Source organism: Eriocheir sinensis, chromosome 25 (genome assembly GCF_024679095.1).
Source record: "Eriocheir sinensis breed Jianghai 21 chromosome 25, ASM2467909v1, whole genome shotgun sequence".
NCBI lineage: Eukaryota > Metazoa > Arthropoda > Malacostraca > Decapoda > Varunidae > Eriocheir > Eriocheir sinensis.
The window spans coordinates 10,988,624-11,005,045 of NC_066533.1; the positions used below are offsets into that span (position 1 = coordinate 10,988,624).

The 16,422-nt window shown below is 42.2% G+C and overlaps 2 protein-coding genes and 1 long non-coding RNA gene across 9 annotated transcripts in view; 1 reads left to right on the forward strand and 2 right to left on the reverse strand.

The window, feature by feature from the left end:
• The first annotated feature begins 499 nt into the window (after nucleotides 1–499).
• Nucleotides 500–9,116, forward strand: LOC127003357 (UMP-CMP kinase 2-like). Of its 5 annotated transcripts, none has more exons than XM_050869891.1 (5): nucleotides 500–731; nucleotides 4,604–4,730; nucleotides 5,824–5,979; nucleotides 6,131–6,259; nucleotides 6,669–9,116. In XM_050869891.1, exons 2-5 carry the CDS (start codon nucleotides 4,608–4,610, stop codon nucleotides 6,876–6,878), a joined length of 618 nt encoding a protein of 205 aa, XP_050725848.1. In that variant the 5' UTR covers nucleotides 500–731; nucleotides 4,604–4,607; the 3' UTR covers nucleotides 6,879–9,116. The 5 variants fall into 5 exon arrangements, with proteins under 5 accessions (XP_050725848.1, XP_050725849.1, XP_050725852.1 ...); XM_050869892.1 differs by lacking the exon at nucleotides 500–731 and adding an exon at nucleotides 2,859–2,948; XM_050869895.1 differs by lacking the exon at nucleotides 500–731 and adding an exon at nucleotides 3,192–3,216.
• LOC127003358 (uncharacterized) lies at nucleotides 2,935–3,572 on the reverse strand. The gene is made up of 3 exons (XR_007757050.1): nucleotides 3,447–3,572; nucleotides 3,179–3,312; nucleotides 2,935–3,044 (listed from the first exon to the last, which is right to left on the reverse strand). It is a non-coding gene; the product is annotated as an uncharacterized LOC127003358 (long non-coding RNA).
• An 863-nt stretch (nucleotides 9,117–9,979) lies between the features above and the next one.
• LOC127003356 (elongation of very long chain fatty acids protein 6-like) overlaps nucleotides 9,980–16,422 on the reverse strand; it is a 65,660-nt gene continuing 59,217 nt past the window's right edge. For all 3 annotated transcript variants that reach the window (XM_050869889.1, XM_050869888.1, XM_050869890.1), the window contains exon 2: nucleotides 9,980–13,660. In XM_050869889.1, the coding sequence (XP_050725846.1) occupies nucleotides 13,105–13,660 (556 nt within the window). In that variant the 3' untranslated portion in view covers nucleotides 9,980–13,104. The remainder of the gene's footprint in view (nucleotides 13,661–16,422) is intronic.

Genomic DNA, 16,422 nt, shown 5'->3' on the forward strand with positions numbered 1-16,422 from the left:
AGTGTGCAATAACCGCTAAAGGTGTGAGTATGGATTACCAGCACTTAATTATCATGGAAAGGCTGAGGATCAACATGTGAACAGTTAGTAGTAAAGATAAATAATAGTAAGATTTATTTTACTGGGAGGCTTGTAGAATAAAACTTGTCTCAGTGGTAGGTAAAGTTGGGGGCATACGCTATAGCTGCGCGTGGCCTCGGTGCTCGTCTCCGTCGCATTGGCCTTTGAGTCATAGGTTGACTTTAGCAACGCCCCCTCTCGTGTATCTAATCTTTTATCTGGTATCTGTTGACACTGCATCAGAAAAATACACTTGAAAAATATAAATTAAATAAAAAAATAGCATGGTAATGTAACCCCGATAAAACGAGGCAAACACAACGCTGAAAATCTTGTATCTAATCTTTTATCCGGTATATGTTGCGAATACATGATAAAAAATACACTGAACAAAAAATAAATCAATGAAACCCCGATAAAAGTAGGCAAACAGTGACCACTCAATGCACTACTTCTGACAGGTAATGGCAGGCGGCCGGCGCGCCAACGTGTCTCATATTTATAACCGAAACCTTTCTATTCACCCACTGCAGGAGGCGGTAGGCTGTTGTCTGACCCACGGGAACCTGCTCCTTCCACCCCCACCACTAGCAGGCCGATAGCGGGTATATAAAGGGTGAGACAGGCGGGTAAAGGCCACCGCCACCATTCCTTCTCGGTCCACGGCTCGGGTAAGCATTGGGTGTGTCGGGCCGAGGCAGCGCAGGCCACTAACAGCACGCTGGACGATGCCTCACTAACACCGCAGGGACGGGGGGGAGGTGGTTTGGGTTTAATATGGAGGAAAAGATGGTCTGTATTGGTGTCCTGGGGCGTGTCAACCTCCCTTGCCCCCGTGTAATAATTAACTCATAACCCGACTTAAGGACGTAGGAGGGAGATCTGCCCACCATGACCCTTTTGATTTGATGTAGTAGTAGTAATAGTAGCAGTAGTAATAGTAGTAGTAGTAGAAGCACAGGCCACTAACAGCACGGTGAACATTGCCTCACTAACACTGCAGGGACGGGGGAGAGGTGGTTTGGGTTTAATATGGAGGAGAAGATGGTTTGTATAGGTGTTTGGGATAGTTCGTTTATACCCACCACTGGCTGAAGGGTTAAAGTGACGGAGATGAGCACTGAGGCCATGAGCAGTCTTATAGTGTCTTAGTACCTTTGGCGCCCTTTGTCTTTGGGTGGGTTTACTTCCCTTGACCCCATGTAATAATTAACTCATAACCTGACTTAAGGACCTAAGAAGGAGATCTGCCCACCATGACCCTTTTGATTTAATGTAGTAGTAGTAATAGTAGCAGTAGTAATAGTAGTAGTAGTAATAGTAGCAGTAGTAATAGTAGCAGTAGTAATAGTAGTAGTAGTAGTCAATCCGAGAAAGCACAGACCACTAACAGCATGGGGAAGGATGCCTCACTAACACTGCAGGGGCGGGAGAGAGGTGATTTGAGTTTAATATGGAAGAGCAGACGGTTTGTATTGGTGTCCGGGAGAGTGAGTTTATATCTACCATTGGCTGAAGAGTTAAAGTGACGGAGATGAGCATTGAGGCCACGCTCAGCTTAGTGTGTTCCCCCAACCTTATCATTGCCTTTAGGCAGGTCAACCTCTCTTGGCCCCCGTGTAATTATTAGCTCATAACCTGACTTAAGGTGATCTGCCCACCATGACCCTTTTGATTTAATGTAGTAGCAGCAGTAGTAGTGGTGGGTTTGGGTATAAAGCATTGCAATGCCTCCCCGTCTGTGTGTAAATGAGGGGAGGGATCAAATAAGTGACAGATTGTAAGATTCAGTTTTCTTTTTCTAATTAACCCGCTTGCACACACTTACGCAAATGGCGTTTACATATGTTTATGGCCCAAGTTCACTTTCGCACCAAGGGTATGAATATGAACAAATATAGAAATCCTTATATTTACACCAACTGTCATTTTCTGGTTGCGCATAAGTATTTTTTTATTATGTCATGTAAAACTACAACAAATAATGATGACACTGATATATTATTATAGCGATGAGTGCAGTCTTTAGCGATGAAAATTGATTAGCAAAATACTTCTGTGCCCGGAAAAACTGCTAAACCTGACCAGAGCAGAGGTTCTACAAATAGGCACAGAAAAGAAAACTTTTTGAAATTTATGGTGTGTAAGAGGGTTTAATTTAGAGTTTTCTCTCACATACTTTTCATCAAGTCTTTCTTATGTTTAATTTCCACTGGGTCTTGTTTCTTGAATAATAATCACTTTTTTATAATGTCCACCTTGTTTTTGATATGGATGTGCCAGTGCTGGGTGACTTTCTTTAATTTCACTATCCCTACTTTACCTTTATTTACTCAATGTTGTGCCAAGATACTCTGTAGGGAAGGCTTTAGGTGCTTTCCTACTGCAAGGGGAGCTGAGGATGTGGCAAGAGAAAGGAAAAAGTCACTTAAAATTAATGAGGAAGAGGCTTTACTAGGAGTGTTGAGCCCCCCCCCCCCCACCTCCACAGCCCCCCTCTGGTGTTTCCATTGCCCCCCCTTGCCCCCTGCCCCCCACCTTCCCCCATCATAATGGAGGAGGGAAGAAACTCTTGCTACAGCCAGAGTGTACACAAGTGGCAAAATTTATGACAGGTTACCAGATAGGAAAAAAAATCTTTAATATTCTATGCATAGGAATGACATCTCTCGCTTGCTTCATGTTAACTTGACCTAGCTAATCTTGGGCAACAGCGTGGTTACTATTTGGCAACAGTTATTGGTAAGAAAGAGCATAGCGGTGAAAGCTGCAACCTTCATACAGACAACCTTGACCATTAAAGAGAGATTTCCTCCCACCCATACCTTGCCTGCCTCCCTTCCCTCCTGCCTCCCTCAGTGCCAGTCCATTCATCCCCCAGTGCAGTGGTGAGCTTTGAGTCTAGGGATAATAGTCTTTAGGCTTTATTGAGGGTGTGATTAGATAGGCCTTATGGAGTGTTATAAGGGGCCATATTTCCCTACCTTCCTCAGTGCAGAGCCATCCATCCCCCAGTACAGTGGTGAGCTTTGAGTCTAGGGATAATAGTCTTTAGGCTTTATGGAGGGCGTGATTAGATAGGCTTTATGGAGTGTTATAAGAGGCCATACTTCCCTACCTTCCTCAGTGCAGAGCCATCCATCCCCCAGTGCAGTGGTGAGCTTTGAGTCTAGGGATAATAGTCTTTAGGCTTTATGGAGGGCGTGATTAGATAGGCTTTATGGAGTGTTATTAGGGGCCATACTTCCCTACCTTCCTCAGTGCAGAGCCATCCATCCCCCAGTGCAGTGGTGAGCTTTGAGTCTAGGGATAATAGTCTTTAGGTTTTATGGAGGGTGTGATTAGATAGGCTTTATGGAGTGTTATTAGAGGCCATACTTCCCTACCTTCCTCAGTGCAGAGCCATTCATCCCCGAGTGCAGTGGTGAGCTTTGAGTCTAGGGATAATAGTCTTTAGGCTTTATGGAGGGTGTGATTAGATAGGCCTTATGGAGTGTTATAAGGGGCCATACTTCCCTACCTTCCTCAGTGCAGAGCCATCCATCCCCCAGTGCAGTGGTGAGCTTTGAGTCTAGGGATAATAGTCTTTAGGCTTTATGGAGGGTGTGATTAGATAGGCCTTATGGAGTGTTATTAGGGGCCATACTTCCCTACCTTCCTCAGTGCAGAGCCATCCATCCCCCAGTGCAAGGGTGAGCTTTGAGTCTAGGGATAATAGTCTTTAGGCTTTATGGAGGGCGTGATTAGATAGGCTTTATGGAGTGTTATTAGGGGCCATACTTCCCTTCCTTCCTTCCTTCCTTCCTTTCTCTCTGCCTCATACAGTGCCAAGGCTTATCCGTGGCCTGATGCACTTGTCAGGTTTCAGGCAGAGAATAGTGTTTAGGCTTCATTCCTCGTGTCAATAGTTAGCATACAGGTAGATTCTATAATGGGTGACCAGCCTCCTTATCTAGTTGCTCATATTTAACTATCTATATCTATTTATGTATAGGGAATAGTGCTTAGGCTTCATTCTTTGTCATTAGATAGCATACGGGGATATCGTGTGATGTGTGACCAATCTCCTTAGTTGCTCAGTTTTATGTATCTGTGTCTCCCTACTTATCTATATCTATCAGTCTATGTCTCTACCTGTCTATATCTATCTGTTTGTCTCATATATATTTCTTTTAATGGGTTATCAGAGGGAAAAGGAAAAAAAAAATAGAAAGACCCAGATGGAAGACTTGCCAGCACTAACCTTACTAACCATTTTACTATATAAGGTTGAGACAGTTTATTTTTAGTGATGCAAAGCTGAAATTTAACAAAGGAAGTTGGAAAAAAAGGCTGTTGTATTGATTTTTGGGTTAGCAATATGTGTTTTTAGTAATACACATTCGAAATTTAGCAGTGGAGGTAAAAAAAATGCTGTTCTTTTTTTTAGTTTTTTGTTTTGCTGTCCTTGAACTGCCTCCTTTCCTGTAAAAAACATCCTTTTGATAACACCTACACACCCTCAATTAATCTGCAAAGTGGCTAACAATGTACTTCTTTTCAGGTTTATGTTTTTCTCCTGGTTCTCTCGGGCAGTTCACTCGTTAACTATGGCTGCTAAGTACAATGTGGTGTTTGTGCTGGGAGGACCTGGTGCTGGCAAGGGGACGCAGTGTGCCAAGATTGTGGAGGTGAGGACTGTGGACTTCCCTGAGTCACTCTTGCTGGGGGTCAGAGGGTTAGAAGAGTGTCATTTAAGCAATAGTTATGTGAGGGGTTGTTCCTACCTACACTCAGAATACTGCACTTCCCTACATTGAACTCCATCTGCCACTTATCTGCCCAGTCTTATAATCTGTTTAAATTCATCCTGGAAAATACTAGCGTCCTGATCTGACTCAATTACTCTACCGATCTTAGTATCATCAGCAAACTTACTGACATTGCTACTAATTCCATGTATGTCCATTTCCCCAGAGCAGAGGAGAGTTTATTTATACATTATTATTACTATATTTTATTGACCACACCATCTATAATGAACATAAACAAGAAATAAAATGGTCCAGTAAAAATTAGCATAACACTACATATGAGAGTAGTTTAGTCAAAGGACATTCATTTTATTGACTCCTCTCCTTCTCCTACCGACTGATTTCTGTCACATAAGTCCAGGAAAATGTTGTTACTGTATTAGTATTTTTTTGAACACTAGTCTCATGCTAAAATTTCTAACTGCCTGGCAACCACAAAATGATGCTTTCCTCGTTTTTTTCTATTGCTAGTCTTATGCTAAATCTGTCTTGAAATTATTAACCCGGTAGCAGCGACGGGCCAAATTTGCGGCTTTATCGTGTACCAGCGATGGGCCAAATTTTTGCCATGATATAAACCCCCCAAAATAGATGATGCATAAACTGATCACAAATGCATTGATATATATTATGAAATAGTTTGTGTGAGTGATGAATTTTACTCATTTTCTCGCTTAGAGGGGCCTTTAAGAAACATGATCCCCGCAGCTACCGGGTTAACTTCCTGCCATGTCTCTCTTCAACACTCGTTCACTTTATTGATCCATTTGTACTGATAATTTCATATGATTTCATTCAGTGTTGCGGTCATGCACTCTATTCACATAACTATCCTCATTCATTCTTATTGCATGACCCCCTAAACTTAGTCCCTCCCCAAATCATTGAAATTTTGGACTTTTTAGTTAGTATATATTAATTGATGATCCAGTATTAGCAGATCCCTGAAATAGCATGTACTGGATTGCAGAAATTTGGCTTTGTGCATCTCTCTGCTGGTGACTTGCTGCGGGAGGAGAGGGCCAAGCCGGGGAGTGAGTTTGGTGACCTCATTGAAGGCCACATCAAGAATGGCACTATCGTCCCCGTGGAGATCACCTGCTCGCTGCTGGAGCGCGCCATGAAGGTCTATGCCTCAGGAAACCTTTTGTACCATCACCAAACATAGCTTAAAACATTTGGAATAGAATTTTTTTTTTCACATGCCCCTTTGAGCTGCCTCCTCTGATGTAGAAAAGAAAAGAAAAACTAATTATGTTGATGTGATGCTTTTTCAGAACTCCGGGAAAGAAGATTTTCTCATTGACGGCTTCCCACGGAACCAGAACAACCTTGAGGGCTGGAACAAAGAGATGGGGGAGAAAGTGAATCTCAAATTTGTCTTATTCTTCAAATGCCCACTTGAGGTACGTCTGCATGTCTTTGTTTAAATATTTTTTGTTTAGCTCTTTACTACCCCCCCCCCCAAAAAAAAAGGAAAAATAATGTTGATATAAGTATCTTCCTCTCACCTTCAGCCTATGTTAGTGTGTTGGTCACTGGTTGTGTAGTATTTTTTTAATAGATGATAAAAAAAAAGCATACATGATAATATTTCAGTAGTATTAACACATGAAAATTATGCCCTCCTGTGATCTTTTCTTTTATTTTTTATCCTCAGGAGCCAAAAAAATCTATTTCTTTTAGGTTCAGACACACTAGTCCCCTGCATTAATCTCTTTTAGTCTATCTTCAATGGCAAAAAAAAACAATATTTCTCTTAGGTCTAGATGCATGAGTCCCCTTCAGTGATCTCCTCTTCCTTCGTTGCCTCAGGTATGCACACAGCGCTGCCTGGACCGAGGGGCTGCTGGGTCAGGCCGCACAGACGACAACATGGAGTCCCTGAAGAAGCGCTTTGACACCTACATGAACGCCACCATGCCCATCATCGAGCACTATGAGGGTCAGGGGCTCGTCAAGACCATCGATGCCACCAGAAGTGCAGACGAAATTTTCAGTGACGTTGAAAAGCTCTTTGCCTAATGAGTGCTGCTGGTAAGTGATGTAAAGTCACGGGTGAAAGTGTGGTCCACCTCACTCCAAGCTCAGTGTGACGGTAGCCTCTTAGCACATGCCGTCAGTCTCCTCCACCCTGCCGGATCATCCACTGGTCCTCTCTGTCTCTCTTTATTCCCTTTTACTCTAACCTCAGTGTGACGGTGGCCCCTATGCACACTGCCAGTCCGTCTCCACCACCCTGCTAGTTCATGCTTTGCTCCTCTCTCTGTTTCTCTCTCCCCCTTACTCATCAGCTCAGTGTAACAATGGCCCCTAAGCACATTGCCAATCACTCTCCTCCCATTGCCAGTTCATCCTTTGCTCCTCTCTGTTTCTCTGTCCACCCCCCCCCATCTTGTGACTTGCTGGTTGGTAAGGGGTTGCTGAGTCACCATGAGTTGCAAGAGTGTGTTGGACCCACAGTTTTGTCCATAACTGCACCGTAGGCAGCCTTCCTGATCAAAGGGAGGAAGAGTGTTGAGCACTGAACATCAGAGTTGACGGCAAACATGTAGTGTAGCAAGGATGTGTAGCTGTAGAGGTGTAGTTTGGGGGTAATGTAGTATATTTTATTTATTTCTCATGATTCCTAGAATGTTCCTCTCTGGAAAGGTCAATTTTTTTTATGAAGCTTCCACCAAATTACCCATTACATACTCAACAGTATTATTATCATTGAAGGTTTGGTTCGGAAAAGGAAAAGGTCTTTGAGATTATACTTTGTTCTCACTGTTGCTTAGTGGATAAGAGAGTAAATTTAAAGTGAGCTTTCCTTGTGGCATGCAAACATATTTCTGGCCGTCTTGTTTACCTGTGTCGATCAAACAGGTGATGTAGCGTACATACATACGGCTGCTTCCTCTTATTTATATTTGCTATACTCTCAAAGAGCTTCATCTGCTACTGTTATTGATGAGTCAGGTTATATGTATTCCCTTGAAGTGAGGGACCTGATGATGGCAATATAAGAGAAGGAATCACTGTGGCTTGTGCACCTTCAGGAATATGGAAGATCCTTCTCTACTCATTACATCTCAGATTTTAGTGCTGGTAACTTGCTTTATGCAAGATTTTTTTTTTATAAGAATGTCTAAGAGATTTGATTTGGATCATTGTGTGGAAATTGTCTAAAGTCAGAAATTGAGTGGATTTTTTGTATTCAGATTCTTCCCAAAACGATTAAATTAAATTCTTGTTGTATGAAGGTTACATATATATATATATATATATATATATATATATATATATATATATATATATATATATATATATATATATATATATATATATATATATATATATATATATATATATATATATATATATATATATATATATATATATATATATATATATATATATATATATACGTGTTGCATTATGCAATGCGACATGGTTAGTTATAGTCGGTGTTTCGTCCCCGCTGGGCATCACTAAGGCTGGCACGCTGGGTTCCAAGGTTAGGTCAGTTGTTTTAGATTTTAGCTGCAGGCCGTCATTCCAGGCCGCCTGGCAGGGAATAGTAAGACATTTTAAGGTTACACATTCAAAGCTCTCATCACCTTTATTGCTGACTTAAGTAAAAAAGTATTAACTTTATTGTCATTATTAAATGGTGCTGAAGGAGAACTGTTTTGTTAGGTTTTTGTTAATGCTTCATTGAAATTTTGGAAGTTTTGAACATGCACTGATCAGTCGCCAGATGAATGAAATGATTCATGAACTGGTTTGATTCGGAATGTTGACGTTACTCTGCCTATATATACTCCTGACATTCAAAGTACTTAGTTATCATAAAATAATTCATACTCATGTTTACTGGCCTTTGTCTTACAAGTAATTGAAACTTTGAAAGTAAATTCATTATTAAGCATTACCAAAACTATTTCCAAATCTGCACCAATAGATAAAATCTGATGTGCAACATTTTCTTCCAAGACAGTTCCTCTGTGTGAGAGGGAGTGTCTGTGTATATGCAATAATGTGCACTTGAGACAAGAATGAGCCTTGTATTCATTGCAGTTTTATGAACGAACAAATGAACCTTCACTATCTGTAAGATGAGACAGTGAGAGCTGCATGGAGTTGTGCACTGCAAGTCATGTATCAAAAGTGGCAACTACGTCTTCGTTTTGAACTGTTATACTTCATTAAGTCTAGCTGTTGTAAACGTGTCACTGACTGTGCTTATTTATTTGTTGGGAAAATAATCACCAAGAATGATGACATCCTATCATTATCCCTTTTCTATGACATGACGTGGCTGCAGCTCATTTCACCCTGTTTAACCTCTCCTTATTGGAACTTTTCTGGTATTCGTAGAGTCTAATAGTTGCCAAGCCATTTCATGGAAAGAATACTTGCAATAACCTACTGTTGTTCTGCACCATGCACCAAGGTATTTTAAATTTCACAAGATCTCAATGTCCTTGTCACACACTTCAGTAAGTTTCCAAACTTAAGTATTTTGGTCTCGGCCCAGTAGAGCTCGCCTCTCTGGTGCAGTGGTAAGTGTCCCTAACAATGAATCTATTGGCCTGGGTTCGAATTCTGGCCTGAGCAGTTTGTATGTAGGCCATCCAGTTGATAAATGGGTACCTGGGGAAACCTGAGGAAGGTAAACTGTGGTAACCCGGGTTTACACTTGGCCTGAGTGAGGTTATTGTATTTCCTCCCACCACGGGCTCAAATGGCCAATGGGACAGATGAGCACCACTGTCATGTGCAGTTATAGCATATTTCCCAAACTTTACCTTTTTACCAGTCGATCTGAAGTCCCAATGACTTCGTCTCCCTAGTCAGTGCTTCAAGTCACCTCTAGAACCTCCAGGAACTTGGTGCAGGTTACTGCATCATTGGCAACATGATCAGTGACCTTGCTATTGCCAATGAGTGTTCTGCAATGACTGATCCACATCTTTGCATAATATCCAGTCCATACTAGTGTTGGAAAGTGGGGGGTAAGGACACAGTCCTGCCTCACAGAAAAGGTGAATACCCCCCCCCCCCCCCCACACACACTTCACAGCACTCGGTCCCAGAGTGCAGGTATCTGTAAGTGCTATAAGGAATTAAGGAAAAAAGTATATGTTCTTCCATTTATTAACCTGTGGACACCACCAGGCAGCAGTAGGTGTTGCCAGCCCCCATGTGGTATGGCTGTGCGAGGGTATTGCAGAAAATCATAATGATGCAAAGTCAACTGAGTGTTGGTTTGTTTTCAGTTTTAGAATGTGTACTGTAGTATTGCTATGAGGGACATGTTACATTATGCACCTTGAAACAGAAACCTTGAGAGTACAGGGACTGCCAAGATCATATTGACCCAAACAAGTTTGGACTCTTCAGGCTCTCAGCACCACCACTAGTCAAGCATTATGCAAGTGGATGTTTGTCCTTGAAGGCATCAAAAGTGCTCCAACATAATATCTCGGTTAGTAAATTAATAATATTATCAAGAAAAGGGAACAGCAAAGAAGTGTTTCTCAGTTCCCTCTCTTCAGCAAGACATCCTTCCTAAAACTAAAGTTTCAGAGAGCATGTTGTAAATCAGTAACTTAATTTTGGGGCACACATCCAACTGCTGCTGCCTGCACCTCCTGCTGTACAACCTTGGGCATTCACACTACACCCGACCCACAAAATGACAACGGGACAAATTGATGTTACACATAAGCATTTGTGCATCTAGAACAGTTACTGAATTGTTACAGTGATCAGTGAGAGGTAGCAGACACCACTAAAAAAAGATAACATTATTACAGTTTATTTTGGTAGTAATTTTTGTAACAAACCTAAGTACATAAGTACTGCAACTTCACCAAACATAACAAGAGAGCACCAAGCCATAGACCCTCAAGTGCTGGTCACTGCTGCCAGGACGAGCAAGGTTCCTCTCTGCCACTAATGCTCCAAGCACCACCAACTAAACTAATAACATTCCTAAAGTCCTCCACAATAAGGAAATTCAAGGTTTTTGCTAAAAACATTGTGTAGATGGCAATGGCTTGTCTAGCACAAAAAAATTCAAAGGGTGCTTATGAAACAACCACAGTATTCATAAAATACTGAATTACTGCATCGACTCTCATTTGGGAATGAGAGCATGAGTGCCAAGACCTCAACCACTCAGGGTGTGAGACTCCTGAAATAAGCAACACCACAAAAACATTTTTTGAAACCATTCATACAAATTTAGTTGTATTTTTTCGTGCTCAACAAAAACTAACCTTGTATTTCCCACCCCTGGTTGTGCATCCTGTGCACAATCAAAGCCCTGTACATAGATATCAACAATGTGGTCATCGCTTATTACACTATGCCTTGACTCAATACTGTTTGCATGACTAAATTCACTTGTCTGGCATAAACATTTTTACTTGTACTAATGCATAGCTGTTCCGTCTGAGGAACAAAGTTATGCTACAGCACTTGCTGGCAACGATCTGTTAGGCTAATGTTTGTCTGCTCGAGTAAAATTAGCAAATTTAGTCTCAGAAAGCAATTCTGATATTTTGGCTTGTGCTTGTGACATTTTGACTATCACAGAACCTTCTTGATGGTGCTCCTGCAGTAACCTGTAACCTAATTAATGATGGGTTGTTTACTCTTGAAATCTTAAAAACTAGTGAAAGAATACTATCAAACTTAGACCATTGAATGGCTCTACAGTACAATGATGATAATGGCAAAGAATACAGTGGCTTGGTAGGTGTGAGAGCAAAGCCTTCGGCCAATACTCTGTACAGGAAGAAACCATCAAGGAGAAAATGAAACAGAACACAACTGACAGTGAAAAGTCCAGCTTAATACTGCAGTGTTAAGAAAATATCCTATATCAGATAATTACTAATAAAACCTTGCTAGTAAATTATCATCTGAATATCATAATGTTATTTGGTGATTACCCAAATGCAATTGCATTACTGTTATCACATACAAATATATACCTCAATAAATATTCAAATGACCATTTGAAAATCATGGTGAACATTACCAAACACAACCAAACAAGTCACTGATCTGAAACATTTTGTGCATACGAAGAGACAGTGGTGGAATGCAGGACATGTGTGGGCAAGGATGGACCCGATGAGTGAAAACATAACAACTGAAAGGAGAAACATTTGTAGAGACAAAGTTTGACGTCTGGAATGCAGTAAAGAGATCAGACATGTGGGAAGGTTACGGTATAAAAGGAATGTTACCAAATACTGCACTTTGTCCTTGCTGGGTGTGCATGACTTGGTTGAAGCCACAGCCACAAAGCAAGTTCAGAAGAAGAAAGGAAAAGCTAAAAGAAGAGAGGAAATGGTAGACAACCTGTGTCAGTTTTAAACATGAAACTGCATAGCAGCCTATTTACAATGACTGTGAAGCTGTGTGCTCCATTTTGGACTTTCTGTGGTTCAGGTCCTCAGAAAAATTCATCATGAGGAACATGTGATCTTCATTTTACATTATGCTGCTGAATTTTATACCTTTACCTATGAAGGGTGGGTGCCTGTGTAACAAACCTAGCTTGACGAATGTTTTACAACTACAGACGTACTAGTGTTCTCTCACCGCGGGTGCAGTCACTTGATGGCAGGATAAAATGCATCCCACTATGCATAACTTTGAAGTTTGCCAATGCTAAAAGTGAAAGCTAATTTTATGCAACAGAAGACTGGCTACAAAACTGTTCATTCGAATATTGAACCAGAGGAGGCATTACCACATCACGTGAAGGATCGTGGCCACGCTTCTGTGATACCATTAGTAAAACTAGTTAATTGTCAATGTGATGATTTTCAAACTCTTTGAAACAGCAAAACAAACTTCTGTGTGGAAAGTGTTCAACTTTCCCAGAAGCTCATTCAGGCATCTGGCATGACACAAATGGTCCAGGATCTGAGAGGCAATGGCTGTGTCTTGTGCTGCCAAAACCTTGAACTGTTGCTACCTGAAGCCATTGAATACAGCTGCTCAAAGGTAATGAAGAAGCAAACCATTGTAAACTGAATCATGACATTTTCTAGAAGTCTTTTGTTAAGCCCTACAGTTGTTGGTGAAAATGAGAAAAATTTGGATTTGGCAAGTCCTGATTGGTAGTAAAACAAACAAATGCAAGACACCAGCCAGTCAGTGCCATTAGTGGGACCCATGTGTTTGACAAATGAATTATCAGAGCTTTTTCTTCCCTACAAATTCCTGTAAACTTAGTGTAACTTTATTCCAGTTTACCCTTGGTGCTCTTTCCTTCGTAGGCGAGAGACTCCTGGCCCTTTTTGGGTGGCTGAGACCCGGTCTGCTTGGGGTTGACAACGTAAGCTCTACGGAAGAAGCGAGCGAACAGTACGAAGTAGGATGTGTACATGAGGAGAGATATTTTAATGTTGTCGTAGGAGACGTGGCACTCATTGCCGGCCTGCTTGACCTGGTAGGCCCAAATGTTGACCGCCGCCCCCATCACCATCTGGGCGAGCTGAGCCGTGGTGATGCTCATGGCGATCCAGCGAGGTACTCGGAACTTGAGGGCCTTGAGGGCATAGTAGCTGTACATGGCACTGTGGACAAGGTAGTTCATGCAGACGAACCAGCGGGCGGTGGCGATGTAGTCGGAGTAGGAGTACCAGGCGTAGAGGAGGACAGTGACGTGGTGGTACCAGTGCAGGAAGATGAGCGGCTGCTTCCGGAGAACGATGAACACTGTGTCTCCGAGCTCTGGGACCTTGCTGAGCGTGAACATCCAGTTCCAGAACCCGCCAACACGGTTGTCGAGGAAACTGAAAGAGAGTGCATCCATTAGAACTAGCCAATTATAGCAAGTGCCTCTTAGAAGTACAGGTGATATTGTTGATACTACTGGTTGCATCAAATCAAATGGAATAGCTATGGGGGGTCTGGGGGGGGGGACATAAGTTTGGCTCCCCCCATGGTCCCCAATTTGAAATTCTGATAAATGCAAAACAATGCTGCTGATGGCATCATTCTGTATGAGTGCTGTTCCCACTGAGGGGCCAAGCTCTGCTTTGAGAAGAGGAAGTGCAATAAAAGTATATAATAAACAAAGTGAGATGTGTTTGATGCTGCACAACATGGAAAACACTGGCTTGATGCAACAGACAGCCAGGTAGCCCAAGAGAGCCAGGCCAGGTGTAGCCAAGGGAAGGGTTGGGGAGGGTTAACCTCCATGGTTAGGCCCAAGGAGGTCATACTATAGAGTGACCTCCTTAAGTCAACGGTGACCCTGAGCCGGTGTGGCCCCTGGGTATATACATTCTCCCGACCACAGGGTCACACATGCCGCGCCGGGCTGGGCAGGAAGGGAAGAGGCACCGTGTGGGGTGAAGGGAGAAAAAATAAATATACGTAATTGTGCAGTTTCCTTGTTTTCTTTGCTTTTCTTCTGCTTGTCCAACCTGTTCTCCACTCGTGACTGACTTAAACCACTTCCTGTCACTTCGGCGGCACTCCCTCATTCCTAAACACATACACACACACACACACACACACACACACGACAGAAAAAAATAATCTTGTGTATCCTGGATTTCTCCCCCTCCCTCAAGTCTTAAGAGTATAGCAGTGGTTGAGAGGGAAAGTCTCTCCACCTCCTCCTGGCAGCTAGCTAGTATGACCTACAATAATGAGCCTAATCTAACTTTCTCTCCCCTTCTTCCCTTCCCTTTTCTTCTCTCCCCTTCCCTCCGCTCCCTTCCTTTATTTTTTGTATTATATCAAGGGTCTAGTAAGAAGAGGCAGTGGGTTAGTGAAGAATGTATAATTGGGGGAGAAGGAAAGACTGTAGGAGTGAATAGTTGTATGGCGTAGGCTAGTTAATTGTTCTCCCTTACTTTTCCTTTCATTCCCACCCGTTAACCTCCCTTCCTTTATCTTCTTTTGCCTTCTCTACCCTTTCCCTTCTCTTTCTCAACCTTTCCTCCTCTTCCATTCTCTTTCCTCCCTTCCCTTCCATTCCTTTACCTTTCTTTACCTCTCCTTCCCTTCCTTTATATTTATCTCCCTCCCCTTTCTTCCCTTCCTTTACCTTTCCTTTTCATTCCTTCTCCTTCCCTTCCGTTTCGTTCCCTTCTTTTCCTTCCCTCCCTTTCCCTTCCCTTCCCTTCCCACCTCTCGGATTCCTTCCCTTCCTTTTCCTTTCCCTCCCTTCCCTTCCTCCTCTCCCCTTTCCTTTCCTCCCTTTCTCTTCTCGTCCCCTCCCTTCCCTTTCATCCAATTTGTCTTTCCTCCCACCACCATCACGACTACGTCTTTAGAAGCGGGCCCATCCCTCTTGCCTGCTCCCCCTCTTTGCCAGTTCAAGGACAGTCAGCCACTCATGTCTCGTTACCGTCAGACTTATTCCACGAGGCTGCTGTTCGTCTCTCTCTCTCTCTCTCTCTCTCTCTCTCTCTCTCTCTCGACGCGGAAAGGGATGAGACAACAATAGTAAAGAGAAAACAGTCTTCTTCCCTTCCTTCTTCCTGCATGCTCTCTCTCTCTCTCTCTCTCTCTCTCTCTCTCTCTCGTTTGATCCAATTCCCGGATATATTTTTTAATCCTCCAAAAACGAGCGTAAGATGGGATTTTGTTTGTTTTGTTTTCTTCTTGTTTACCATATATATTTCTCTCTCTCTCTCTCTCTCTCTCTCTCTCTCTCTCTCTGCTCCTGTTGCACACTTTCACTGATATTATTTGTGGTTTTTGTGCAGGCAACAAAAATAAAGGAACAGTACGCACACACAAAAACTAGACGTTGCAAGGATGAGTTATTAAAATTATACCCGCGTTAGGGGGCATAGGCTGTGACTGCGCGTGGCCTTAGCCCTTGAGCCTGTGGTGGGTGAGAACTGGTGCTGGGTAAGTAGCGGGCTTTTTTTTTTTCATTATTGTTTCCTTTTTTTTATATGCCCTTGAACTGTCTCCTTTGCTGGAAAAAAAAAAAAAAAAAAAACATGGAAAGACAGGAAGCGAGTGTCATATATTAAGAAAACAGACCGAGGTTGAAGGTAGACAAAAAAACAAACAAATAAACAAAAGAAAGAATCTGGGCAGGTTTTATCATGCGTAGGACTGATGACAGACGGCCAAATGAAGTAACAGATTAGCGGACAGAAGACGAGGTCGAGAGGTGAAATAAAAGTACTGAGAATACCACAAAATCAAGCAAAGATAAGTGGAGGACATTGGGAAAGGCCATGATTCTGAGGTATATTAACATAGCGAAAGATGCGGATGTCGATCAGAATAACAACAACAACAACTATAAACAAACAAACACGGCACAAAAGACCAAAGTGGACGAGCAAAAAGAATCATTAATACTTTTTTGCTTTTTTTTTTTTTCACTGCAGCCCCGATAAAGAAGAATAAAAAACGATAAAACAATAAAGGTTAATCGCACGTGCCTTTTTTTTTCCGGATATAATGCAAAACAAGATAAGTGGCTTTTTGCTTTGTCTGCACAGCGAGCAAGACAAAAAATTAAGTGGTTCCTTTTCCCTTGACCAACTAACTCTATTTTCCTCTACGTTTACGGATTTCT

Bases quoted from the DNA above. Each gene is read 5' to 3' on its own strand.
- LOC127003357 (XM_050869891.1), top strand. From the start codon at position 4,608: ATGTTTTTCTCCTGGTTCTCTCGGGCAGTTCACTCGTTAACTATGGCT. The intron at 4,731-5,823 runs GTGAGGACTGTG...ACTGGATTGCAG, and splicing joins AGTGTGCCAAGATTGTGGAG to AAATTTGGCTTTGTGCATCT. The intron at 5,980-6,130 runs GTCTATGCCTCA...ATGCTTTTTCAG, and splicing joins TGCTGGAGCGCGCCATGAAG to AACTCCGGGAAAGAAGATTT.